The sequence below is a fragment of the Chiloscyllium plagiosum genome, unplaced genomic scaffold, assembly GCF_037043375.1.
Source record: "Chiloscyllium plagiosum isolate Xiang-an unplaced genomic scaffold, Cpla_swu_hap1 HiC_scaffold_2, whole genome shotgun sequence".
Taxonomy (NCBI): domain Eukaryota; kingdom Metazoa; phylum Chordata; class Chondrichthyes; order Orectolobiformes; family Hemiscylliidae; genus Chiloscyllium; species Chiloscyllium plagiosum.
This window is the reverse complement of record NW_028270140.1, coordinates 13,247,889-13,274,729: the sequence shown is the minus strand read 5'-3', so window position 1 is coordinate 13,274,729 and position 26,841 is coordinate 13,247,889. Positions and strand designations below refer to the sequence as shown.

At 39.9% G+C, this 26,841-nt stretch overlaps 1 protein-coding gene across 1 annotated transcript in view; it reads right to left on the bottom strand.

Moving 5' to 3' along the window:
- Positions 1 to 26,841, bottom strand: part of melk (maternal embryonic leucine zipper kinase) — an 85,072-nt gene that overhangs the window by 46,732 nt on the left and 11,499 nt on the right. Inside the window, exons 5-9 of the mRNA XM_087993180.1 lie at positions 24,262 to 24,330; positions 18,637 to 18,729; positions 14,738 to 14,836; positions 12,868 to 12,936; positions 8,005 to 8,103 (exon numbers count right to left, since the gene is read on the bottom strand). Of these exons, the coding sequence (XP_087849306.1) occupies positions 8,005 to 8,103; positions 12,868 to 12,936; positions 14,738 to 14,836; positions 18,637 to 18,729; positions 24,262 to 24,330 (429 nt within the window). The remainder of the gene's footprint in view (positions 1 to 8,004; positions 8,104 to 12,867; positions 12,937 to 14,737; positions 14,837 to 18,636; positions 18,730 to 24,261; positions 24,331 to 26,841) is intronic.

Sequence of the window (26,841 nt, the reverse complement as noted above, 5' to 3'; positions counted from 1 at the left end):
TTTTTCTTATGGATGACTAGTGGGAGGAGGGGTCAAAGCCCACCCCACTTGGGTTTTGGTGCAGAGCCCAGCACAGCCAACTTATCAGATCGCCGTCATCTTTGATTACCCCCAAAAAGATATATTTTTAACCAGTAAGGCAATCAGGGATTATGAAGAAAATCAGATCAGCTGTGATCTCACAGAATAGCAGAGTAGACTGAATGGGCTGAACGGCCTACTTCTGCTGCTATGTCTTATGGTCTCGTACAATCCTCACTTAGTCTGCTTCAGTCCCCTGACACAATGCTATTGGGAGTTAGGAACAAAATATGCTGAACCACAAGGTTACAAATTACAGTGAAATACAATTCTGTTGCTAATGATCGAGAGTGCTTCGTGGATGCCCAATTTAATGTTGAGATTGTTTCAATTATATCTCATTTAAAATGCTGGTAGTGCCAAAAGTATGACAAATGAACCCTCTGTGTAGGCAGAAGTTCATCATCACGTGCCCTGTGCAGTAACCATAGTACCCAAAACTTGAATGCACAGATACTTTGACAGAAGCTTTCAGACTACTCTTTTTCATTTGATAAGGTCAATTCATCTTTCAAAGGGAATGGTCTAAGGTGTGATGCCCAGAATTGCCCTCAGCTCCGCAGGTACTATGCTTTCTGCAGTTGGAATCATGACTTCTATTCCCTACCTTTGTACTCTAACCCTCTAGAAATGAATTTCAATATTACATTATTAGTATTGAAAACAAGGCTATGCTAAACCTTTTTAACTTTTGATAACACACATTACTAAGAATGTAAAAGCATCCAGAATATTGCAGAGTAGTTCTGGTCAAAGAGGAACTAATAGTGTAAGTGCACCTAAGTGGAAGCTGGACAAAATGCTTCCAGAAGAGAATAGATGGTCATGATGGTTGATGTGAGCAGAAAGGAAGAGAAAAATCCAGAACTAAAAAGGTCACAATTTAAGTGCATGGGGTCAACCATTTACTGAGACGAGGACACATTTCTTCACCCAGGGTGATGAGCCTGGGTGAATTCTCTGCCACAAAAAGAAGTGATTAAGACCAAAGCATTTACAAGCAGCTAGATACAGTTCTTAGAACAAGGGATATGGTGAGAAAGCAAGGGCAGGATACTGAATTAGATGATTAGCCACGATCATACTGAATGGTGATGCAGGGTCAAAGGGCTGAATGGCCTACTGCTGCTCCTATTTTTCATGTTTCTATGGGAGGTGATTGGAGTGGAGAATAAACATTGGTACAGACATGGTGGATTGAACAACTTGGTTCTGACCCATATATTCTTTATGATCCTATGGAAATCTATTTGCTCAACTTTTGCATCTGATGACGACATTTTAATTAAGTAAGTAGTTGGAACCCTCCCAAGTCATCTGTCATCTTCACTGTTTCTAGCTTTTGACCATTTAGAAACAACCTTGCTCAATCCTTTAAAGGATAAAACGAACAATATTTCTGTTGAATAAAGGGAACTATGGAGTTGAGGGAGGAGCTGGCCAAAGTTCAATGGTGCAATACCTTAGCAGGGATGACAGTAGAGGAACAATGGCGGATATTTCTGTGTATAATGCAGAAGATGCAGGATCAGTTCATTTCAAAAAGGAAGAAAGATCCTAGGAGGAGGCATGGGCTGCCGTGGCTGACGAGGGAAGTTAAGAAAAATATAAAGTTAAAAGCGAAAAAGTATAACACAGCAAAGATAAGTGGGAAAATGGAGGACTGGGAAGCTTTTAAAGAACAACAGAGGATTACTAAGAAGGAAATACGCAGAGAAAAAAAATGAGGTACGAAGGTAAATTGGCTAGAAATATAAAGGAGGATAGTAAAAGCTTTTTTTAGGTATGTGAAAGGCAAAAAAATGGTTAAGACTAAAATTGGGCCCTTGAAGGCAGAAACAGGGGAGCATATTACAGGGAACAAAGAAATGGCAGAAGAATTGAATTGTTACTTCAGATCTGTGTTCACTGGGGAAGACACAAGCAATCTCCCTGAGGTAACAGTGGTTGAAAAACCTGAATTTAAGGGAATTTATATTTGCCAGGAATTGGTGTTGGAGAGATTCTGAGGAATGAAGGTTGATAATCCCCGGGGCCTGATGGTCTGCATCCCAGGGTACTGAAGGAGGTGGCTCGAGAAACCGTGGATGCGTTGGTGATTTTTTTCCAGAGTTTGATAGATTTGGGATCAGTTCCTGAGGATTGGAGGGTGGCGAATGTTGTACCACTTTTTAAGAAAGGTGGGAGAGAGGAAGCAGGAAATCAGAGACCAGTTAGTCTGACCTCAGTGGTGGGAAAGATGCTGGAGTCTATTATAAAGGATGAAATTACGACACATCTGGATAGTAGTAACAGGATAGGTCAGAGTCAGCATGGATTTATGAAGGGGAAATCATGCTTGACTAATCTTCTGGAATTTTTTGAGGATGTAACTCTGAAGATGGACGAGGGAGAACCAGTAGATGTAGTGTACCTGGACTTTCAGAAAGCTTTTGATAAAGTCCCACATAGGAGGTTCGTGAGCAAAATTAGGGCGCATGGTATTGGGGGCAAAGTACTAACTTGGATTGAAAGTTGGTTGGCTGACAGGAAACAAAGAGTAGTGATAAACAGCTCCATTTCGGAATGGCAGGCAGTGACCAGTGGGGTACCGCAGGGATCAGTGCTGGGACCGCAGCTTTTTACAATATATATTAATGATATAGAAGATGGTATTAGTAATAACATTAGCAAATTTGCTGATAATACTAAGCTGGGTGGCAGGGTGAAATGTGAGGGGGATGTTAGAAGATTACAGGGTGACCTGGATAGGTTAGGTGAGTGGGCAGATGCATGGCAGATGCAGTTTAATGTGGATAAATGTATGGTTATCCACTTTGGTGGCAAGAACAGGAAGGCAGATTACTACTTAAATGGAATCAATTTAGGTAAAGGGGCAGTACAAAGAGATCTGGGTGTTCTTGTGCACCAGTCAATGAAGGCAAACATGCAGGTACAGCAGGTAGTGAAGAAGGCTAATAGCATGCTGGCCTTCATAACAAGAGGAATTGAGTATAGAAGCAAAGAGGTTCTTCTGCAGCTGTACAGGGCCTTGGTGGAACCACACCTGGAGTACTGTGTGCAGTTCTGGTCTCCAAATTTGAGGAAAGACATTCTGGCTATTGGAGGGAGTGCAGCATAGGTTCACGAGGTCAATTCCTGGAATGGCGGGACTACCTTACACTGAAAGACTGGAGTGACTGGGCTTGTTTACCCTTGAGTTTAGAAGACTGAGAGGTGAGACATAAGATTATTAAAGAATTGGACACTATGGAGGCAGGGAACATGTTTCCACTGATGGGTGAGTGCCGAACCAGAGGATACAGCTTAAAAATATGGGGTAGACCATTTAGGACAGAGATGAGGAGAAATCTCTTCACCCAGAGAGTGGTGGCTGTGTGCAATGCTCTGCCCCAGAGGGCAGTGGAGGCCCAGTCTCTAATTTCATTTAAGAAAGAGTTGGATAGACCTCTCAAGGATAGTGGAATCAAGGGTTATGGAGATAAGGCAGGAACAGGATACTGATTAAGGATGATCAGCCATGATCATATTGAATGGTGGTGCAGGCTCGAAGGGCAGAAGGGCCTACTCCTACACCTATTGTCTATTGAACACTATATTTGCTTTAAAAATAAAAAAAAGCCCAACAACTGTTGATGCTTGAAATCATAAGGACAGAAACTACTGGAAAAACAGTGGTGAGGCAGCACCTGTCAAGAGAAAGCAGAGTTAACGCTTCAGGTTCAGTGACCCTTCAGAACAGTTCCAATTCTGAAGAGGGGTCACTGGACCAGAAAATGTTAACTCTGCTTTCTCTCCACAATATGTTGCCAGGCCGACATTATATTTGCTTACATAGAAATCCATTTATCATTGGTTGGGTGCAACTACTAAAGATTTGCAATTTGTGCATCATTGCTTATGTTTGGAGTAGAGAATGTGGTGCTGGAAAAGCACAGCAAATCAGGTAGCATCCGAGGAGCAGGAGAATCGATGTTGAAGGGCTTATGCCCAAAACGTCAATTTTCCTGCACCTCAGATGCTGCCTGACCTGCCGTGCTTTTCCAGCATCTCACACTCTACTCTGATCTCCAGTGCTCACTTTCTCCTCATTGTTTATGATGTCTATACATAGAGGAACCTCGATTAGCCAAATATCAATTATCCGAATTTCAGATTATCCGCAGATGACCTCAAGGTCCCAATAGAAACGTTACATCAAAGAGGCAGTTCCAACACTGATCGAGTCTTTTGATGGAACTTGACAAAACATTGCAGTGAAAAAAAGTGCTCACGCTATTTTGAGACCAACCCCCCCCCCCTCCAAAAAAAAAAAACAGCAGCAGTCTTGCTGTTGGTGTCCAGTCCAGCCTCCGGGTGGGGGATTGCCGGGGGCTCACGTGCAGTGTGCTGCTGCCTAGTCTCCTGAACGGGGAGCGGACTTAGCAAGTGCTCACTATGTCAATCCCATTGAACTGATGTGGGGGGAGGGGGAGAAAAAGAGATCAGCAATGCTGCAGGTCCCTTACACACAAGTGTGTGTCTGCTCAGAAACAAACCCCAAGACAGAGAGAGGAAGCAGGCACAGCGAGGAAAAAGGAAACTTCAGAAAACTCCGAGCCCCAGAGGAGAGGCATTGAATCAATTAACCAAATAGTCAATTATCTGAATGAAATACTGCCCGCCCATCTCATTCGGATAATCAAGGTTCCTTTGTATTTGTATGATTGGCAAATTTGGATGTGAATCTCTACTCCAACATTCAAGTCATTAACAAATCGAATGAATAATTCAGGACCGAGCAGAGATCCTTCCACAACTTCACTAGTCACATTGGAGAAAATTAGTGTCATTGCCCATTACTCTTACTGCCTCCTGTTACGAAGATGTGGGTGTACTGTACCTTTAACAAAGTTAAAAGCTAGCAGAACTATCTGACAGCACCAAGTGTTTTGAATAAGATATAATGTAAGAAGTGGTTCAATAGCTAGGGTAGCTGGTTGCCTAGAGACAAACATAGATTTGAATTAGGCCAATCAGGTTAAATTATACCCCCCCAAAAAGAAATACCAAACTCCAATCAAGATTGGATTTAGTATATTGACAAACCTTAAAAGCCAATGACAATCTGATGCTTTGTAGTACAAGACCGGGGAAAATTGAACAGTTGGAAGGAGAACTGCCGAGCCAGCATGTAGAGACTGCCTGAAAAATAGCTCTCAAGGTACCTTTAAATCGATCAGTGACCTGTGAAACAGAAATCCCTAAGAAGAAGAAAAGATGACCGAGGAAGATACGAAGAGAAGATTTGACATCTGGCTGGTTTTGAAAACTTGAAGTTTTGGTAAATCTTAAATCGGGGGGTTTTAAATCGGACTAGTATTGTAGAAGAGGAAGGTAAAAGATAGGTTAGAGGAAGGAGTTGTAAATAGTTGTTAGTTAATTATTCTCTGTTACACTTTAAGAAATAAAAGTTGTTAATTTTCGCTTTAAATAGTTCTTGGTCTCTCGAATTTTATTAGATTACTGCACGGGATAAATCTTTTCTGTGTTGCTGGTTTAAATTAAGCAGGAGTGTTTACCCTGTGTCATAACACTCAGTCAATTTCTTAACCAATAAATGAGCTGCTTTAGTAACAGATTCTTTTATAAGCGACTTTACCAAATGTTGTAACAAAGTGCAATAAAAAAAATCATAGAAATTCTCCTGTACACCACTATTGCCACCATTGCAAATCATTAAACATGACCTTACCTTTTCAAATTGATACTGGTTCTATTTTGATCAGCTGAAAATTTTCATGGTGTTCAATCACTCGATTATAGATATTAGCAATTTCCCAACAAATGTTAAGCTAACTTGCTTATGTTCTAGTGCCCCTCTTGCACTATTCTTTATAATAGAACAATATGTACAATTTGCCAATCTAAAAGGCAAATGCCTAAATCAAGAAAAGAGAACTTTGGAAGATTTTGTTCAGGCATCTACAATGTTCTCATCTGCACCCTTGAACTCTGGAATGGAAAGCATCTAGTTTTGGGATTCATGTCTCTTTAGTGATTTTATTTTACTATTTGCAGAGTTCCTGACCTTGATTTAATGTTAAATTTCCTTGGGATGTCTGGCATACTAATCTCATGTGTTAGGAAAATGCTGAAGCAAGTAATTTTTCAGCACACTATCACTTCCTTGCTTTTGCTAGTGAATCATCATCATGCTTCCGGGCCATCCTTCTCTTGCTAATCAAACTATAAAAGTAGTTTTTAAATTTCAATATCCTTTGGAAGTTTTTCATACTCTCTATAGCAGTTAAAAGGTATCAAAACAGATAACTATCCTTTGTATCTTTTCGGGATCTACATTTTGAATTTTTAAAAATGTTTGCTTTTACCTTTTAATACTTTAGCTATTCATGGCACTTTTTGTTGGCGAGTAAGCATCTCCAATATATAAATTGGTTCTGTATTTTTTTTTTAAAAACACAGATTTCCTGATATGTTATTTTACCCATTACCAGATTTGCTCAGTTTACAGCCTCTGTCTCATACCATTAAAGTCAAACTTATCCAAATCCAGAATCTAAGGAGTTGTTTTGAATGTAAACCTTTCAAGTACTATGTTGAACTCTATTATATAAGTGGGCGGCACGGTGGCTAGCACTGCTGCCTCGCAGCGCCAGAGACCCGGGTTCAATTCCCGCCTCAGGCGACTGACTGTGTGGAGTTTGCACATTCTCCCCGTGTCTGCGTGGATTTCCTCCGGGTGCTCCGGTTTCCTCCCACAGTCCAAAGATGTGCAGGTCAGGTGAATTGGCCATGCTAAATTGCTCGTAGTGTTAGGTAAGGGGTAAATGTAGGGGTATGGGTGGGTTGCGCTTCGGCGGGGCGGTGTGGACTTGTTGGGCCGAAGGGCCTGTTTCCACACTGTAAGTAATCTAATCTAATATCTAATCTAATCTAAATCTATTACTCACTTAATAAGTGAAATATTCACTCAAGTTCAGATTGTTAACCGTACAGACGTGGTTTCCAGGTCAGCCATGATTGCCTTAAATATTAGAAGGGTAATAAACATCTACTTCTGAATATATGTTTGTTCATTGGTAAATCTATAAAGACATACCCCTTACTAGTTTTGGCTTACTTCACAGAAACTTCAGTACTCTAAATATGCAAAACAGCTCATTTCAAGAGGAGGAAGGGAAAAAAAAATCCTTGAAATTCAGGCACAATGTTATTTAAGCTATAAATAGTAGAACTAAATGAAACACTACTTGTAATCCTGTAACCACAATAATGTTGTTGTTAAATGACAAAAATGATACCATAATTTATAAATCTCATTCCTTTTACCTGCCCTCAAAGATCAGTAGATCTTTGAAATAAAAGCAAGGGAAATGAACAGCTTAAAGCAAATGAAATATTCCAGTTGTTAGTTTACAAGCAGGTTGCATCCATTAGTTTTTGAAATGACAAGTGCTCCTTCAAGTGGCAGAAACAGGTAACCTTCAATAATCTGGGAAATGAAATCTGCAAAAGATTGGTGCCCATCTTGTGACAGTTAAATAACTTTTCATCAAAAGCACAAACAATTCTTCAATATTAAAACGATGCACTTTTTTTGAGGAAAGGTTAGCCCTTGGCACGCACTCAGCTGTCAATAAATGAATTCATAACGATGGATGTATTTCTGCTTTTGGAAAATTTCATACTAGTCAAGCAAGGCTTCAGAAAAATAAAGTATTTCCCAAGTCTAACACTATAAGTATAAACACTGACCAACTAAGATTGGTCACATTTCAATTTGTAGCACAAAGTTTAAGCAAAATTAACTAAATCCTGGGTAGTACCCAGTAATAACCATTAAACTTAGCTCAAACTCTTAGCAAGGATTAGTAGCTTTAACACAATAAAAAGGACCACATTTAACTTCAAACCACTCACTGGATATTTAGTGTGCCAGTCAACTGGGCAGCTGTAATCTTGTATTAGCCAAGGGTGGCTTAGAAGATGTTTAACTGTAATGCGCTTCTTTGGATCCACCTGTTGGAAGGAATGAGAATTGTTATGCAAATTAATTTGTTAAATGCAAATTAAATCAAATAGCACATCTTTAAGATCTAAACTAGTGGCAGTAGTTATGCTCCAATACAATGATAACCATTGAACACTCAAATTTAAGATGATCTTAAAGAATAGTTCCTCCTAAAATGTGCGTTTGTCAGTTGGAATAGCTGGTGTTTATTTGCATAAATCTCTATTCCAACAGCAGTTCACTGTGTGAACTGTTGAGGCTTCAAAGAAGGTTTTAATATAAATTCAAGCTTATCACAAGTTTCAATATTTTATTCAATACATATTAGATACTCTAATTTCTTATAAATTGATTAAATGAACAATTATAAATGTTGACGGGGCTAACGAAAAACAGTTAACTACATTAAACATTTCAAACAATAATCTATTGATGCTAAGTTGTAACTTATTGTCTATTTATTGGAAATTTAGCAAATGTTCAATTGTCATGTTTGATTTAATGTGTGACTGAATCTTGTCGATTGTTCAATCATTAATTAGTTTCAAGGAGTTACCCCAAGGATCATCTTATTTAGTTAGCATAACTACTAGAATGATCCCCAGAATGCTCAGGGAGGCAGGTGAGGAAATTGCAGGAGCCTTGTACGAAATCTTTGTATCCCTTTTAGTCACAGGAGAGCTCTCAGAGGATTGAATATTATTCCTTGATTAAAGAGAGCGCAACAGGGATACTCTGGGAAAATAAAACAGGCTAGTGAGCCTTATGTAAGTAGTAGGGAAATCATTGAAGAAGATTCTTAGGGATAGCATTTACTCATTTGGAAAAATATGGACTTATTAGTGATAGGCAGCATGGCAGTGTGTGGGAATGGTCATGTCTCTCAAACTTAATTCAGTTTTTTGAGGAAGTGTCAAAGATGACTGATATGGACTTTAGTTTGGCCTTTTGGAGGAGAATGTAGATGGCCTGATTAGTAAATTTGCAGACACCATAAAGATTGGGGAAGCTGTGGATAATGAGAAGGATTGCCAGAGGATACAGCAGAATATAGATAGGCTGGAGACTTAGGTGGTAAAAACAATGACTGCAGATGCTGGAAACCAGATTCTGGTTTAGTGGTGCTGGAAGAGCACAGCAGTTCAGGCAGCATCCAAGGAGCTTCGAAATCGACGTTTCGGGCAAAGGGCTTTTGCCCGAAACGTCGATTTCGAAGCTCCTTGGATGCTGCCTGAACTGTTGTGCTCTTCCAGCACCACTAATCCTGGAGACTTAGGTGGAGAAATAGCAGGTCGAGTTTAATCTAAAGATATGCAAGGTGAATGTATTTTGGAAGATTGAATGCAGGACGGAAGTACATAGTAAATGGCACAACTCTTAGTAGCACCAACATACACCTAGAGGGATATAGGCTTACAGATCCACAGTTCCCTGAAAGTGACAATACAAGTGGGTACGGTGGTCAAGACAGCATATAGTATACTTGTCTTCACCTGTCAGTGTACAGCGTAAAAATTGGCAAGCTTTGTTGAAGCTGTATAGAACTTTTAATTAAGCTAGATTTGGAATATCGAGTACAGTTCTGGTGCCACATTACAAGGAGGATGTCGAGGCTTTGGAGAGTGTACAGAAGAGGTTCATCAGGATGTTGCCTGGTTTAGAGGGCATTAGATACGAGGAGAGATTGAATAAACTGGACTTCTTTTCAGTTGAATTTTGAAAGATGAGGCAGCAATCTGATAGAAGTTTACCAAATTATGAAAACATTGATAGAATGGATAGTCAAAGACTTTTACCCAGGAGGGAAATGCCAATTACAAGGGGGCAAACATTTAAAGTAAAAGGGGAGAAGTTTAAAGGAGATGTGCGATGCAAGGTTTTTAAAAAATATATAAAAACAGAGGCTGGCAGGCGTCTGGAATGCACTGCCAGACAAGGTGGTTGAGGCAGATACAATATTAACATTTAAGAGGCAGATTGACAGATATATGACTAAGCGAGGAACAGAGGGATATGGACTGCATAGAGACAACAGGTTTTTAGTTTAAAAAGGTAGCATGTGTCTTAGTCAAAGGGCCTGTTCCTGTGCTGTACCATTCTGTTCTAATTGGAGTGGACACAGCTGCAACATTAATATCAGAACGACTAGGGCTAGAGAACAACTCAACGATTCTTATGTTCGGAAGGTTCTGGCATTACTCAAGAATCGAATCCAAGTGTTCTTTATTAATTCTCAGGGATGTGGACATTGCTGGTTGGGCAAGCACTTATTGCCCATCCCTATGTGCCCCTGAGAAGCTGCATTGTTAAACCACAAGTTCATTTCAAATAGGTGCACCAACAATGCCAGTGGGAACATATTCACTTCAGAACAATCCATAGGCAAATTAACTGGGGTGAACCCTGAATTACTAGTTGGTCTTTCATTTTTGGTGGGTTATTCAATCTCAAGACTATCATAGCTGAACCAATAGATGAACCGCTTTCATATGTCTGATCATTCATTCTCTCAGCAGGATTGGGCACAGAATCCAACTCTGATGTAAACATTGCTGAAAATCAAGTGAATTGTCGTAACTGTACAAAAAATATAGATTATTGGAGTGTTTCAATCATACTCCTGAACTTACAGACGATTCTAATTGGTCATCTGAATCCTACATGTATTTCCAAGAGTGATATTTTCCCCAAGATTTATTAATGGCTGAGTAAATATTCTAGACAAATAAGAATGTCAGATTTTTGATGAAAGGTCTGAAACTCAGTTAGTCCCTTTATAGATGATGCAAGACTTGTTGAGTCCAATTACATATGTGATCCAGAAAATCAAGAGTGAGGAAAGGATAGGAGACTTGCACTTTGCTCAAGTTTGGTACCATCTTGCCAAATGTTTGCTCTTTATAAACTAGGATTTAAAAAATATCATCTTTAAGCTAATCCCCCAGAAAAACAGTAAAGTCCCAGGCAGCTTGCCAGTTTCAAACAATGCATTTGAAACATTCCAAGTTTTAACACCAATTCAGCATATCTTTTGTTAAATGCTGGCTGAACCATAAGTAGACCTTCCTCATGGCAAGTCACACACTACTTTCCACCTTTCTGCTATATGACACTGATTGAACTCTAGAGTCAAGAGCATGATGCTGGAAAAGCACAGCAGGTCAGGCAGCATCTAAGGAGTAGGAAATTTGGCGTTTTGGGCAAATGTCCTTTATCTGGAAGGGCTGATTGAACCCTATGACACTCAACATAATGTTGTACAATAAACACTGTGCCCAACATAAGAAATCATTGATGGTTGAGGATTCTGAAATTGAGTAGGTCAAATAAATTTTCTTAGAACTTGATATCCTGCACCTTCAATCAAGCACTTCTGGTATATGGACCTGTATGCAAGTTTAAGCCATTAAAATGTACATTGCTATCAATCTTTCAGATACTGCTTATATAATAATATGAACTTCCCTTCAGAGGAGGATCTTAAAGAAGTGGAAATCCTGGTTACGTGATCATTCTCAGAAGTACAGATGATTAGCACAACATTGGACAAGTTTTACTGCCTTGGTACTTTATTTTTAAGGCTGAGGTGAAAATCACCCGACATGTGCCAATGGAGAAAAGATAACAGATCATAGAACACAATAGAACCAAAACATTTCCAAGTTATTCAATACAAACATCAAAACATGCTAAAGAAAATCCTTATGGATCACTTCATCATTCACAAAAAAAGTAATTTCACTATTTTCTAAGATTGTTGAAGATTCAAAAATCAGGAAATAAAAGTGGAAGCACTCAAGTTGCACTTCAATCCAATTCTTAAAGAGAATATGCACCATCACACTCCTTAAAAATGTTTGGATCGACAAGACCAGAAGTTCACTCAGAATATGTCAAAGCAGCTTTGAAAGGCACTCAGATAAAATGCATTTGATACCCATTTTTCCAGGATTGTATATGGAATTTAAAATTTCAAATTGATGTACTTGTATTCAAGCTTCCAGGTGCTGTTCAGACCCAATGCACAATGTATGGCACCCTCTCAATAATATTAATAATTAAATACCCTTGCAAATAGGGTATTTAAAGAAATAAGAAATTAAATGTCACCTACAAATAAGGCAATTCAAATAGAGACTGACCCAATACACTATGGAGACCTTCTTTGTTGACAAAACACAATCCTCCTGTCCAATTTCCAACACAGTCACTGAAAAGAAAATGGATAATCTAATACCAGTTCTTGTGTTTGATTGATAATTGTAATCAGCTTGAGGTCAGGGAAGTAATGACACAGTTACTGACTATGAAAAAATTAGATTTTGTATTATAAAGTATCAAAAATGAAAAGCTGATCAGCATTTGAAGTAGTAAAGTCTCTTGAACCCACAGTCTTTGAATGTTAGATATCTAACCTTAGATTAAATCACCTTGCCTCAGTTACTCTCTGGAGAAGAGAATTCCACAGAACAAAGACTCTCAAATCGAAAAAGAAATCCTCTTCTATTTGGGTTACATACGTATTCTTAAATGTGAAGTTCACAAATGACATTCCATTGTACTTTTCTTAGCGAACACATTTTATGATATGGTGCTAGCTGACTCAGTGGTCATTATTTTTGCACAGCTACACCAACAAAAATACACAGCAAATAACTTTGTAAATTGATCAATTTTTCAGATCTTTGGAGACAATGTTTTAAGACTCAATTTTTAAAAATCAATTCCAAAATAAAATCGATTCAAAAATAACTGATACAAGGGAATTCTACCTGCAACATTTGATTCAAAACGAGAACACTTGTCGGTGAGAGCCATTTAGGTACATTATATTTTCCTCTCTGTGGGGAAAAAAAAAGTTAAAATTTTTATAATATAGAGTCTCTCTCAACAAATAGCAGCTTCAAATTACAGTAGAAGTAAAAATCAACCAGCAACATTGGCCATTCAGTTCTTCTCATTTCATGCTTCACAAAATGTAATTACATTCAGCATGTAAAATTAAAGTGCATGCAATTGGGGGTATTGTACTGGGTAGAGAAGAGGCTGGCAAACAGGAAATAAAGAGTAGGCATAAAGAAGTTGTTTTCCGAGTGGCAGCTAGTGACCAACATGGTACTGCAGCGATTAGTGCTTGGAGCCCACTGATTCACAATCTATATTAATGAATAAGAAGAGGGAACCAAATGTAATATCTCAGTTTGCAGATGACAAATCTGGCTGGGAGGGTGAGCTGAGAGAGGATGCAGAGATGTTTCAGTGTGTTTTGGACAAGTTGACTCAGATGGCAAGTGAAGCATAATGAAGATAAATAAGGTTATCCCATTTAGAAAAACAAGAAGCCAGATTATCTGAATGACTGTAAATTAAGAGGTGGGAATGTGCATCAAGGGCTGGGTGTTCTTGTAAACCAGTCGCTGAAATAAGGATACAGGTGCAGCAGGCAATCAAAGCAGCAAATGGTATGTTGGCCTTCTTAGTGAGAGGATTTGTGTACAGAAGCGGTCTTGCCATAGTTTTACAGGATCTTGGTGAGACCACAGCTAGGAGTATTGTGCTCAATTTTTGGTCTTCTTATCAGAGGATGAATGTGCTGGCTACGGAGGAAGTGCAATAAAGGTTTACCGGACAGATTCATGGGATGATAGGACTGACATAAGAAATGGTGAGCAAGCTCAAAACAGCCAAGTGGTCTACACTTTTTCTATGTCTAATTACTTAGAAACATAAGAGAAATTTGTTAGAGGCATACATTGATGTATAAATAAAATATATCATTTTTGTCACAAGAGGGTGATAGATCAATGGGAAACAGAAGAGAGGTGAAAATGATTAAAACTGCTCAAAGGAAAATTGCAGAGCTGCAAGTCAGGTTGGCTTCCTGTCCAGCTAGGCCCCACGTAAAAATTATATTCTGGCAAATTAATATCAGAAAGAATGTGGCATGGCCATATATTTGGCATATAGTGTTCTTTAAACACTGTTCCAAAATAAGACAGTGACCAACACAGCTCAGTTTACAAGATAAACGTTTATAAATCAAGTGCATCTTTTTAGCACACATTCAATTTTTTTAAAGGAAGACTAACAAATTCTGAAAAAAAGACTTCAGCTGCACTCCATAATCTGACAAGGAAGTACTTCTTGCGGGTGTCACATTCATTCAAGCCAAACTCTTACATTTTTTTTTTAAGAAAATGACAACTTACACAAATTTTTGGGTCTTGACCAGGATGTGATTTCTAAGTGGGATTCTGTCCCATGGTGTTGTACAGATCATTTATCATTATACACAAATTATCCAAGATAATGGAAATTCTAACAACATCCTTCTGCCTCATCAATTGAACTGTAAATTAAATGGTGACTGAACAACTCAACTTTGCAAAAGCGCACCAAAAACTTGAGTCTACTCCATTGGCCAAAATAAAATACTATGGACATGAGAGGGGGAGAAAAAGAAGGAGGGAGAGTGTGTGAGGAAGCAGAAGAGCGTGACTGGGGTGGGGAGGAGGAGAGAGAGTGAGCGGGATTGGGGGAGTGGGGGAAGGAGAGAGCAAGAGGAAAAGGGAGGGATGGAGAATGTTGACAAAAATAATATTTATGCAAATACATACAGATAACACAAGAAAACATTCATACCATGATTTTCTTATAAAGAGTCATCACATTATCATCATCAAATGGGAGAAATCCACAGAGAAGTGCATACAAAAGAACTCCCATACTCCAGATATCTGCCTATTAAAGAAAATCATAAATCTTAAGAGTATAAATCTTAATTTAAAGCAAAAGATGCAAGCAGTTATATCACAGTTAAGAAATTTCTAGAAGTATTTTAAGTGATAATCATAATATAGTGTAGCTCCCCAAGTCCCCACCATACACAGTTAGATGTACAGCACAGAAACAGTCCAACTCGTCCATGCCAACCAGATATCCTAACCTCATCTAGTCCCGTATGCCAACACTTGGCCCATCTCCCTCTAAACCTTGCTCAACTGAAGTAAAACTATGTAACTATTTGAAAATTCATTGTCAAGACAAGTATATCAAGGAGTTAGTTGTGGAACTATTCGACAAAAGAAAACCCAAGTTCATCCAGTGTGATTGTGCTTAAATCTTGGGACATAGGCATTGCTGGCATACCTAGTTGCCCTCGAGAAAAAGTTGGCATTTTAAGACAGATGAGGAGGAACATCTTCAGGCGGTTAGTGAATTTATGGAATTCTTTACTGCAAAAAGCTGGACATTGGAGGATCTTCAAAGCTGAGACAGATGTTTTAATCAGTGAGGGAATCAAAGATTATGGGGAAAAAAGACAGGAAAGAGAAGTTGTGGATCAAATTAGCTATGATTTAATTGAAACATTAAGTAATCTAATCTAATCTAATTTTGCTCACAGTGTGGAAACAGGTCCTTCGGCCCATCAAGTCCATACCGTCCCTCCGAAGAGCAACCTACCAGACCCATTCCCCTACATTTACCCCTTCACCTAACACTACAGGCAATTTAGTATGGCCAATTCACCTAACCTGCACATTTTTGGATTGTGGGAGGAAACTGGAGCACCTGGAGGAAACCCACGCAGACACCGGGAGAATTTACAAACTCCACACAGACAGTTGCCTGAGGCGGGAATTGAACCCAGGTCTCTGGCGCTGTGAGGCAGCAATGCTAACCACTGTGCCACGACGCACTGAGGTCGAGACATTGGTAGAGACCACTTCATTATCTGAAGAGTAACAAATAGGACTGAATATTGTGCAATCATCAGGGAACATTCTACTTTAGCCCTTATGATGAAAGAAAGGCCATTTGTGAAGAAGCTGAAAATGTGTTGCTGGAAAAGCGCAGCAGGTCAGGCAGCATCCAGGGAACAGGAGAATTGACGTTTCGGGCATAAGCCCTTCTTCAGGAAAACGTCGATTCTTCAGGAAACGTCGATTCTCCTGTTCCCTGGATGCTGCCTGACTCGCTGCGCTTTTCCAGCAACACATTTTCAGCTCTGATCTCCAGCATCTGCAGACCTCACTTTCTCCCCATTTGTGAAGAAGCCAAAGATGGCTCAGCTAAGAATAAAACTGAAGAACTCTTACAGCCATGTCTTGGGGCTAAACATTTTAGCCACTGATCAACCATCTTCTATTAGGCAGGGCTTCAACCAATGGAGAGTTTCCTTCAATGCTTCTTTGCACGAATTTTACCATGGAGAAACTGAGGGCTGCAGATGCTGGAGATCAGAGCTGAAAATGTGTTGCTGGAAAAGCGCAGCAGGTCAGGCAGCATCCAAGGAACAGGAGAATCGACGTTTCGGGCATAAGCCCTTCTTCAGATTCCTGAAGAAGGGCTTATGCCCGAAACGTCGATTCTCCTGTTCCTTAGATGCTGCCTGACCTGCTGCGCTTTTCCAGCAACACATTTTCAGCACTAATTTTACCACGTCTTCTTGAGACACACTTGGTCAAATTCGGTCTGGATGAGAAGGAAAGTAATTTTGCCCTCACCTCTGGAATTCAACACTTGGCCATCTTTGGACCAAGGATGCAATGTGATCCAGAGCCAGATATCTGTGGCAGAACCTAAACGGAGCATTGGTGAATAGGTTTTTGCTGACAAAGTATTGCTGAGCAGTACTGCTAATAACATCATTTTGATTTTTGAACTGTTTAAAAGGGTAGTAAATGCCCAGATTGAATTTGTCTTTCCTTTTGTGGACAGGGTATACCTGGGCAATTTTCTGCAATTATGAGTTTATGCTAGTGTTGTAGCTATATTGCAACAGTTGTATAGAGGATGCCTACCTCTGGAGTACAAGTCTTTAATACAACTGGAGCATTGTTGATGCCCACAACCTTTGTAGTATCTCATATACACAGCCATTAAATATGACATCAAGTGAGGCTGGGAGATCCTCAAAAGAAATTAAAGAAAATTTACTAAAATGGTTCCAGTTGAGGTTGGAGATGTTGGGACTCTACTTTGGGGTAAAGATGATTTGATGGGAATGTACAAGATGAATGATTAATTTAGAGAGCAACATAGATAGGGCTTGGAGAATGGGACGAGCTCTTTCAGGAACCAATACAGATGTGATGGACTGAATGACCTGTTTATACTGTAAAACTCTAATTTTTTTTAAAGACAACAGGTTAGGATAAGGTAGACATAGAAAAAATATTACTGTTAGCTGACAGTATAGGGACTAGATAAACACACACTTAAGGATTTGGGTTAAAAACAAGAGAGGGATTTTGAGGAAGAAGATTTCGTTCACAAAGCTCAATGAGTGGAATAGACTTGGGACTCGCTGCTTAGTGTTGGCAGCAAAGACAATCAATGCTTTCAAAAGGAAATTGTACATGCATTAGGACTAACTGGATTGCTTTACAGAGGGCCTTCATAGCCTTGATAAGGCAGATGGCTATAATGACTCAATGACATGAAATCCCTTCAACCTGGGATGGGAGAAGCTACCGACTTCAAGAGGGAACGGACATGAATCATCCACTTGGCACTTCAGGCTAAGCCCAGCTACAATAACTTGAGCCTTATTTTTTGCAGGAACATGCTGAGTTCCTCCCTCATGTTTGTAAAGTGTCCAGCTCCTGTAGCTTAATTGTCCACATTTATAACAGAATGCAGCAGAATTATGAAAAGAACGTTGAGAATCTGCTACATTGGAGGCTTGTTAATAAAATTAAAGGCATATGATTCCACGGCTTCGAAGTTGGCAAAATGAGAGAAAAGATTTGTACTTAACAGATACACTCTGGAGAGATCTAAATGGGCTATTTGCAGTACGAATGTTGGGATCCTTGTTAATTATCTAGATATTAGGTTGACAAGACTATCAAATTTTGACGAGGACACAAAATAAGCATCTTGGTGAATGGTGAAGACTACCTAACTTCATTCCAAAGAAAAGTTACAAGATTATCAAGAGGATTTTGAAATTTAGAGATTTTGATGAAGAAAATAAATTTTCCTTATTTCCAATCATCTCTGAATTAGTAACCACAGAGAACAACGTCATCCAAAAAAGTAAAAGGACTAGAATATTTTATCGTGTGCAGAGTTTACAACCCACCTAGCTCACTAGTACCCTTTAGGAAAGAAAATCTGCATTGTAGTATACTCTTAATTGCCTCTGGGAAATTATGGATTGGCAATAAATTCTGACCAAGCCATTAATATCCACATCCCATGAACAAATTCAAAGTCATTAGCTTTCACTTCTTAAGGATATGGGAAAGGGTAAAGGAATGGAACTAAAAAAACAAAAATCAATTCTTCAAGGCAAAGGAGTGATGAGCCAAATAGATGACTTCTAATTCAGCTCAAAAGATGAATAGATAGCAACAAGACATTGGATTAACACGGTCAGCTTGTATTCCACATTTGAAGAGTCTCAAAGTAGTAAATGCATGTTCAATTTCTCGCGTAGGACCAGACTGAGGAAGCAACCTGCTTAAGACAGCCCTTAATTTGAGATTTAAAACAAATTAATTACTACTTACTATTCAAAGAAAATACCTCACCTCAGAGCCAATGTAAGTTTTCCCTTGGATAAGTTCAGGTGCTGCATAGGCTGGGCTACCACAGCACGTTTTTAAAGGATAATCTAAACCACCCTGCAACAGATAAAATTGAAACTGTAATAGGTCTATATATGCCAAATGGAAACCATTTAATTCAAGCAATGTTCAGTTACTTAGCTAATTTTATACTTTATTTCAACTCTCTCTCCTAAATTCATTAATATTAGAAAGCACACTGATCATTTTTGCAGACCTCCAAGTTGCTGTTCTTCAAATTTACGGATTATTTTATCCAAACTCTCCAGGGTCCAGCAGCAACACAAAAATCTAACTGATAACTCCCCTCTATGTTCTTGAAATGCCAAGATCAGTACATTTTATTTTTGAAATAGCCATAGAGAAACATTACACTTGTAAATTTTCAGATACTGAACAACATGCCATCTTTTGAAGACAATCAAAACGTGATTGGTTTCAGCATAAAGGCAACCACTGATTGAATTAAATCAGGGATCTGAAGACTGAAACTTCAAGTACTTTTTTTTTTATTGTGTTGAAAGGGTTAAATCGCAATCAACCTAATCCAGTTGATTGGCAAACAGTGGAGCAAACATAGTCAAGTGACATCACAGAGGGATACAATGCTCAATTACCTCCGAAATACTAATTCCATTGCAATCAGTTCTTTCTTACTGTCACCAAGTGCTGAAATCCCATTAGGTTAACCTTAAGACAAGTTACAAAGGCTCTTCTGACACAGAAAGCGGCAGCCTGGGTTCAAACATCACCCACCCTAGGAGAAGTCATCTGAACAGGCTTTTTACTATTATCAAAAGTAAACCATAAATGCCACCAGACATCTCAGTACCTTGACATACTCAACAGTGCATATTTTTGTTAGGCTCATATTAATACATTTTAGTTGTAAGAGGGCTTAGGATTGAGCATAGTTACCAAGAGAAGCTTTTTTAAAAAGAGAATTGTGTAGCAACTTCAGTAAAGACTTATTTCTCAGAGCAAACACTTGTTTTAGAGGCAAGGTAAATATGCTATTTTATGAACAACGTCCCACAAATAGAAAATTTGATTGAAACAATATGGTAGAGAAACAATTAACCAAAGAGGATTGGTGGTGAGGCTATTGGGGGGACTCACTACATTTTTCAGAAAATGCCAATACATGTTTCATGGTCACTGAAACAGAATGTCTCATCTCAAAGGCAGCACTGCCCAACAATGCAGCATTCCTTCAGTATCACATTGCAATGCAAGATCCCATTGAACTGGTTTAAATTCAGATGTGGAGCTTTTGAAAAATGTATTTTTCATTAATTAAAGAACTAACTTAAATGGATTATGGACTTTTGGCAGATTATGACTGCTGATACCCCAGGGTAGCATTTTAAATGTGAGCGAGCCTAGAAGGCCACAGCACAAAGTAAACTATTTGGATAAAGGATCTTACGGTATGCTTAGTTGGAATTAATCTTAAAAATGAGATTTGAAATCAAGGCCGTCTGCCACTTCAGCTGGCCCTAAAAGCTCTTATAACAGAAGAACATAGAACAGTACAGCGCCACTGGCCCTTGATATTATCCTACTCTAAGATCAGACTAACCTACATACCCTTTACTGTACTGACTTCCATGTGCCAATCCAAGAGTTACTTAATGTTCCAAACGTATCAGACTCAACCACCACTCCATACACCCAGCAATCTCGGTGGGAAGAACCTACCTCTGACATCTCCCCTAAACCTTCCTCCATTTACCTTAAAATTATGCCCCCGCGTGAAAGACTTTTTAGCCATAGGAAAAGGTCTCTGACTATCCACTCTACATCTATGCCTTTCACGATCTTGTACACCTCTATCAAGTCACCTCTCTTCCTTCTTTGCTCCAATGAGAAAAACCCTAGCTCCCTCAAACTTTCTTCATAAGACATGCCCTCAAGTCCAGGCAGCATCCTGGTAAATCTCCTCTGCACACTCTAAAACTTCTACAACTTTCCTATAATGAGGCAACCAGAACTGAGCACAATATTCCAAGTGTGGCCTAACCAGGACTCTTATGGAGCTGCAGCATAATCTTGCAGATCCTAAACTCAATCCCCTGCTAATGAAAGCCAACACACCACATGCTTTCTTAACAATCCCATCAACTTGGGTGGCAACTTTCAGGGGTCTATTGACATGGACCCCCAAGATTCCTCTGTTCCTCCACACTGCCAAGAATCCTACCTTTAACCCTCTATTCTGCATTCAAATTTGACCTTCCAAAGTGAATGGCTTCACACTTTTCCAGGTTCAACTTCATCTGCCACTTATCAGCCCAGTTCTGCATCCTGTCAATGTCCCATTGCAACCTACAACAGCCCTCCACACTATTCACAACTCCACCAACCTTCATGTCATCAGCCAACTTATGAACCCACCCTCCCACTTCCTCATCCAAGTCATTCATAAAAATCACAAAGAGCAGAGGTCCTGGAACCAATCCCTGTGGAACACCACAGGTCACAGATTTCCAGGTTGAATACTTTCCATCTCTACCCCCCCTCTGTCTTCTATGGGCCAACCATTTCTGTATCCAGACAGCAAGATTTCCCTGTATCCCATGCCTTTTTACTTTCTCAATGAACCTACCATGGGGAACCTTATCAAATGCCTTGCTGGACACCACATGCAGTGCTCGATCTTCAACGTGTTTTGTCACATCCTCAAAGGATTCAATAAGATTCGAGGCATGACCTGCTCCTCACAAAGGCATGCTGACTATCTCTAATCAAACTATGGTATTCCAAGTAATCATAAATCCAGTCTCTCAGAATCCTCTCCAATACTTAGCCATCCACTGACGCAAGACCAACTAGTCTGTAATTCCCAGGGTTATCCCTATTCTTTTTCTTGAACAAGGGACTAACATTTGCCACTGTCTAATCATCTGTCACTACTCCAGTGGACAGTGAGAACACAAAGATCATCACCAAAGGCACAGCAATCTCTTCCTTCACTTCCTGTAGTAACCTAGGGTATATCACGTCTGGCCCAGGGGGATTGATCTATCTTTAAAAATTTGTAGCACATTCTCCTTCCTAATGTGAACTTGTTCTGGCATATCAATCGGTTTCATGCCATCCTCAGAAACGTCAATGTCCCTCTCAGTAGAGAGTAATGAAGCAAACTTTTCATCAAGGGACCTCCCATTCTTCCGACTCCAGGTACAAGCTCACTCCACTATCCTGAACGACCCAAGCTCACTCTGACCATCTTCTTGTTTCTCGTAACTGTAGAACACCTTACGGTTTTCCTTAATCCTATCCGCCAAAGCTTTATCATGCCCTCCTCGTAGCTCTAAGTCCATTCTTCAGTTCCTTCTTGGCTACCTTGTAACCCACTAAAGCCCTGTCTAATCCTTGCCTCCTTAATCTTAAGTAAATTTGCTTCTTCCTCTTGAATAGATGTTCCACATCCCTTGTCATCCAAAAGGCTCTTTCAACCTATCAACCCTTTCTTGCCTCAGTGGGAGAAACCTATCTAACACTATCAGCAAGTGTTTCCTAAACAACCTTCACATTTCTTCACGCATTTCCTGGAGAACATCTGTTCCCAATTTAGGCAATCCAGTTCCTGCCTGATAGCATTTAATTTCTCCTCCCCCAATTAATTTTTTTCCCCATACTGTCTGCCCCTATCCCTCTGAGTATAATAAAGGTCAGGAAGTTGTGATGATGATGATCATCATCATCAAAATGCTCTCCCATCGAGAGATCTGACGCCAGGCATCATTCATTGCCAAGCACCAATTCCAGTATGGCCTCCCCTCTAGTTGGCCTTTTTGCATATTGCGTCAGGAACACCTGACAAAAACTGCTCCATCCAAACTATTTAAATTAAGGAGGTTCCAATCAATATTAGGGAAGTAAGTGTCACCCATGACAACAACCCTGTTACTTCTGCACCTTTCCAAAATCTGCCTCCCAATCTTTTCCTTCGTGCCTCTGTTGCTATTGGGGGTCCTGTAGAAAACTCCCAATAATGTGATTGCTTCTTTCCCGTTTCTGACTTCTACCCATACTGACTCTAGACAAACCCTCCTCGACAACCTCCCTTTCTGGAGCTGTGATACTCCTCCACCCTCTTTTGTCTCTCCTCTCCATTCCTTTTGAAAAATCTAAACCCTGGAACATCCAACAACCATTCCTGCCACGGTGATATCCAAGCCTCCGTAATGGCCAGAACATATAGTTCCAAGTACTGATCCATGGTCTGAGCTCATCACCCTTATGCCTGATACTTTTTGCATTAAAATAGTCACACATCAACCCATCACACTGACTGCACCTTTGGCATATCAAGTGCATATACCTCCTTACAGACTCTCTGCATGCTGTATCTGGCTGTTTACTACTACTCCATCACCTGATCTATACCTCAGCTTCCCACACCCCTGCCAATCTAGTTTAAACGCTCCTGAAGAGCTCTAGCAAACCTCCTGCTCAGGACATTGGTTATCCTCCAGTTCAGGTGCAACCTCTCCTTCATAAACAGGCCCCACCTTCCCCAGAATTGGGGACTTTTCCCTGTGCTCTGCCTAATGCTAACTCTTTCACCCATACCAAACAGAAATGATCTGTTTAATTAATTGCTGGTATGGGACCTGGCTATGTGCAAATGGTCTTTCACCAATTCCATATTACAAAGAGTAACAAAAAAGTGTATAATTGGCTACAAAGTACTTTGTGTTGTCTAGATTACGAAAGTCTTATGTTCATAACATAAATAAAATAACTTAACAGTAAAGCAGGAAGATTAATTAATTAACTAGCAGGATTAATAGTTTGTGAAAATAAAAATATACTATGTTGAACTGTCGAGGAGACAATATTTCAGACTTATTCTACAACTAGGTTGAACCAGTGGTCAACAAAATAAAAATTTTCCAGCCAGAAATCTTTATTGTTGTCAACACTAGCGAGGTTAGCCTTCAAAATACTTCGACCACAATGGGTCACAGTAGCTGCAAATAACACTTGAACACAAACTTTTCAAAGTACGAAAGAGGTTAATTGCCTTCAAGCTCAAGGCTGGTCAGCAGGTTGTACACACAAATAACATCATCTGGACTGCAGAGATAGTATCAGCATAGAAAATCCATTGGACTTCGATAAACAAACTATAAACCCTGCCAATTGAATTGTTTGTTTTGATTAGATTAGATTACTTACAGTGTGGAAACAGGCCCTTCGGCCCAACAAGCCCACACTGACCCGCCAAAGCACAACCCACCCATACCCCTACATTTACCCCTTACCTTACACTACAGGCAATTTAGCATAGCCAATTCACCTGACCTGCACATCTTTGGACTGTGGAAGGAAACCGGAGCACCCGGAGGAAACCCACGCAGGCACAGGGAGAACGTGCAAACTCCACACAGTCAGTCGCCTGAGGCAGGAATTGAACCCGGGTCTCTGGCGCTGAGGCAGCAGTGCTAACCACTGTGTCACCGTGCCGCCCACAAATTCTGGAATACTTATTGTTGCCAGAACTTTGAAATTAAAATAGGCCAGCTTCAGAAAATTAAAGTGGATAACACAAACTTCTGTAGTGACAACTGCACTTACCTTTGGTTTTGCACATAGACCAAAATCAATTAGCTTTATACTATGATCTTCAGCTATCAGTAGATTTTCCTACAGGGAACAAAAAAAAGTTACAATACTTATTATGAATGCTGAAACTGAAATGCTGACCTTGTCACCACGATTAATAGCTGAAGGAAAATCAGGAGTTGAATCAGGAGTCCTATGAGAGGACAGAAAACATATCTCAAACCCCAAGAGAAACATATGAACCAGAATGCTGGTCAATCACTGCAGTTCCAACATGCAAATCCCCATCTTATTAAACCTGCTTGGCAAGTTGATGCATTTTATTAAATAACCTGCATGCAGGAGCCACATATTACTCTGCAAATGTGCTGCAGCACAGTAACAATACTGGGAACCTAGAGGCTGTGAATACAAAAGAAACAAAACAAGCTATATTCTGGTTGCTGGAGATCATAATTATCTACCCAGGGAATTAAACAAATGATAAAATTACAAGTAAATAATATTAAAAATATTGTTTGCTTTGTTCTTAGAAGCAAACTTCCTACCACAGTTCATAAATGATAATTCTTTTATAATTTTCCAGTATTTCATAATTGCACAGTTGAAATTTCACATGAATACTCACCTCTCCCAACTACATTCTACTGAAAGTCAGACTCATTCTACTAGAAGCATATTAAAATGTGTGCAGCTAAACCACAGGACAGCACATTGGCTCAGTGGTTAGCTCTGCTGCATCACAGCATCAGGGACCGGGTTCGATTCTAACCTTGGGCGACCACCTGTGGAGTTTGCACATTCTCCCAGTGCCTGCATGAGTTCCTCCGGGTGTTCCGGTTTCCTCCCACAGTCACAAAGATATGCAGGTAGAGTAATAGGTGTAGAGGAATAGGTCTGAGTGGGATTCTCTTCAGAGGGTTGGTGCGGATTTATTAGGCCTAATGCCCTGTTTCCACACTGTAGGGATTCTAATTCACAAACTCTAAATCCAATCTGGCTAATGCATTAAAAAAAAATTAATGAGATGCATTATATAAAAATGTTCAACAGGACAACCCTTTGAAGCTCAGAATTAAAGCACTTCAAAAGGGTCAGTCTAAATACACTTCACCTGTAACGTACTATTTAAACAATTGTGATATCAAAGAGAATGAAATTTTTTTTTCAGTACCTTTCAGTAAGTAAAATAATCCCAGTTGGAATTTTGCAAAGAATAGTACTTTTTTCCCCGTTCGGAGAGTTCCAGTTGTTTAAATAGGCAGCATGCTGAATTAATCTAAACCTGGACTTGTCTATTTGGCATCAATTGAATAACATGCACAGGATATTACTTACCTTGCTATTACATAAGAATATAAGAAATAGGAGCAGGAGTAGGCCATCAGGCACCTTGAGCCAGCTCCACCATTCCATAAAATCACAGCTGATCTTTCTGTGAACTCAGCTCCACGTATCCACCCGCTCACTGTAACCCTTAATTCCCTTACTGTTCAAAAATCTATCTTTGCCTTAAAAATATTCAGCATGGTAGCCTCAACTGCTTCTCTGGACAGGGAATTCCAAAGATTCACAACCCTTTGGGTAAAGTTCCTCCTCAACTCAGTCCTAAATCCACTCCTCCTTATTTTGAGGCTATGCTCCCTAGATCTAATTTCACCCTCCAGTAGAAACAATCTTACCCACTCCCTTCATAATTTTATATGTTTCTATAAGTTTCAAACAGTACAGTCCCAGTATACTCAATCTCTCCTCATAAGCCAACCCTCAACGCCAGAATCAACCTAGTGAACCTCCTCTACACCTCCTCCAATGCTAGTACATCTTTCCTCAAGTAAAGAAATCAAAACTGTACACAGTACTCTAAGTATGGCGTCACCAGAACTCTTATAGAACTGCAGCATAACCTCCCTATTTTTAAATTCCATCCCTCTAGCAATGAAGCATGTGAGGAACAGAAGTCACTCACAAATCAATCAGCCTGAGACAAAAGCTGCTACCTGAGATTGGGTTTCGGCCAACGCATCAGCAGTATTGTTGGCCAACTCTTCCAGGCAAGCCGCCAACTTTTGGATTTCTACTCCTGCTCGAGCGGTCCCATACATAGGTATCAAAGTCCAGAGGAGGCGATCTCCTTTGGTTACTTTCCGGGTTACTCGCCTTCTTCCTTGTTTATTCCGAGGTATTCTTGGGGCTCTCTTTAACATCCTCAAGTGGGGAATTACATAGGCAAGATAGCAGCAGCCACTCCAGCCTTTCTGGCTTTGAGGCAGTGTCTGAACTGGATGGACCCAGCACCCATTCCCATTACATCCACCACTCCAAACTTACTTCTCGCCGGGGATAAATGGGTAGGCCTTTAAGCCACACACCCAATATGTCCCATTTACTATTCAGGGAATGGTCATGGCAGTGGCTTGGCTGGTGTAGACACAAAATGATTTTCCTAATCAGAAGGGTGCAGTATCATTTTGATTATAGAAACAAGTGGTATTTACTGCTCCTTTCGGGGTGGGGGAGATGGGGGGGGGTGGGAACTCTAAGGCCATCAATAGCACCCAGAGTTTTCAGGGCTGGTCGAGGGAACCATTC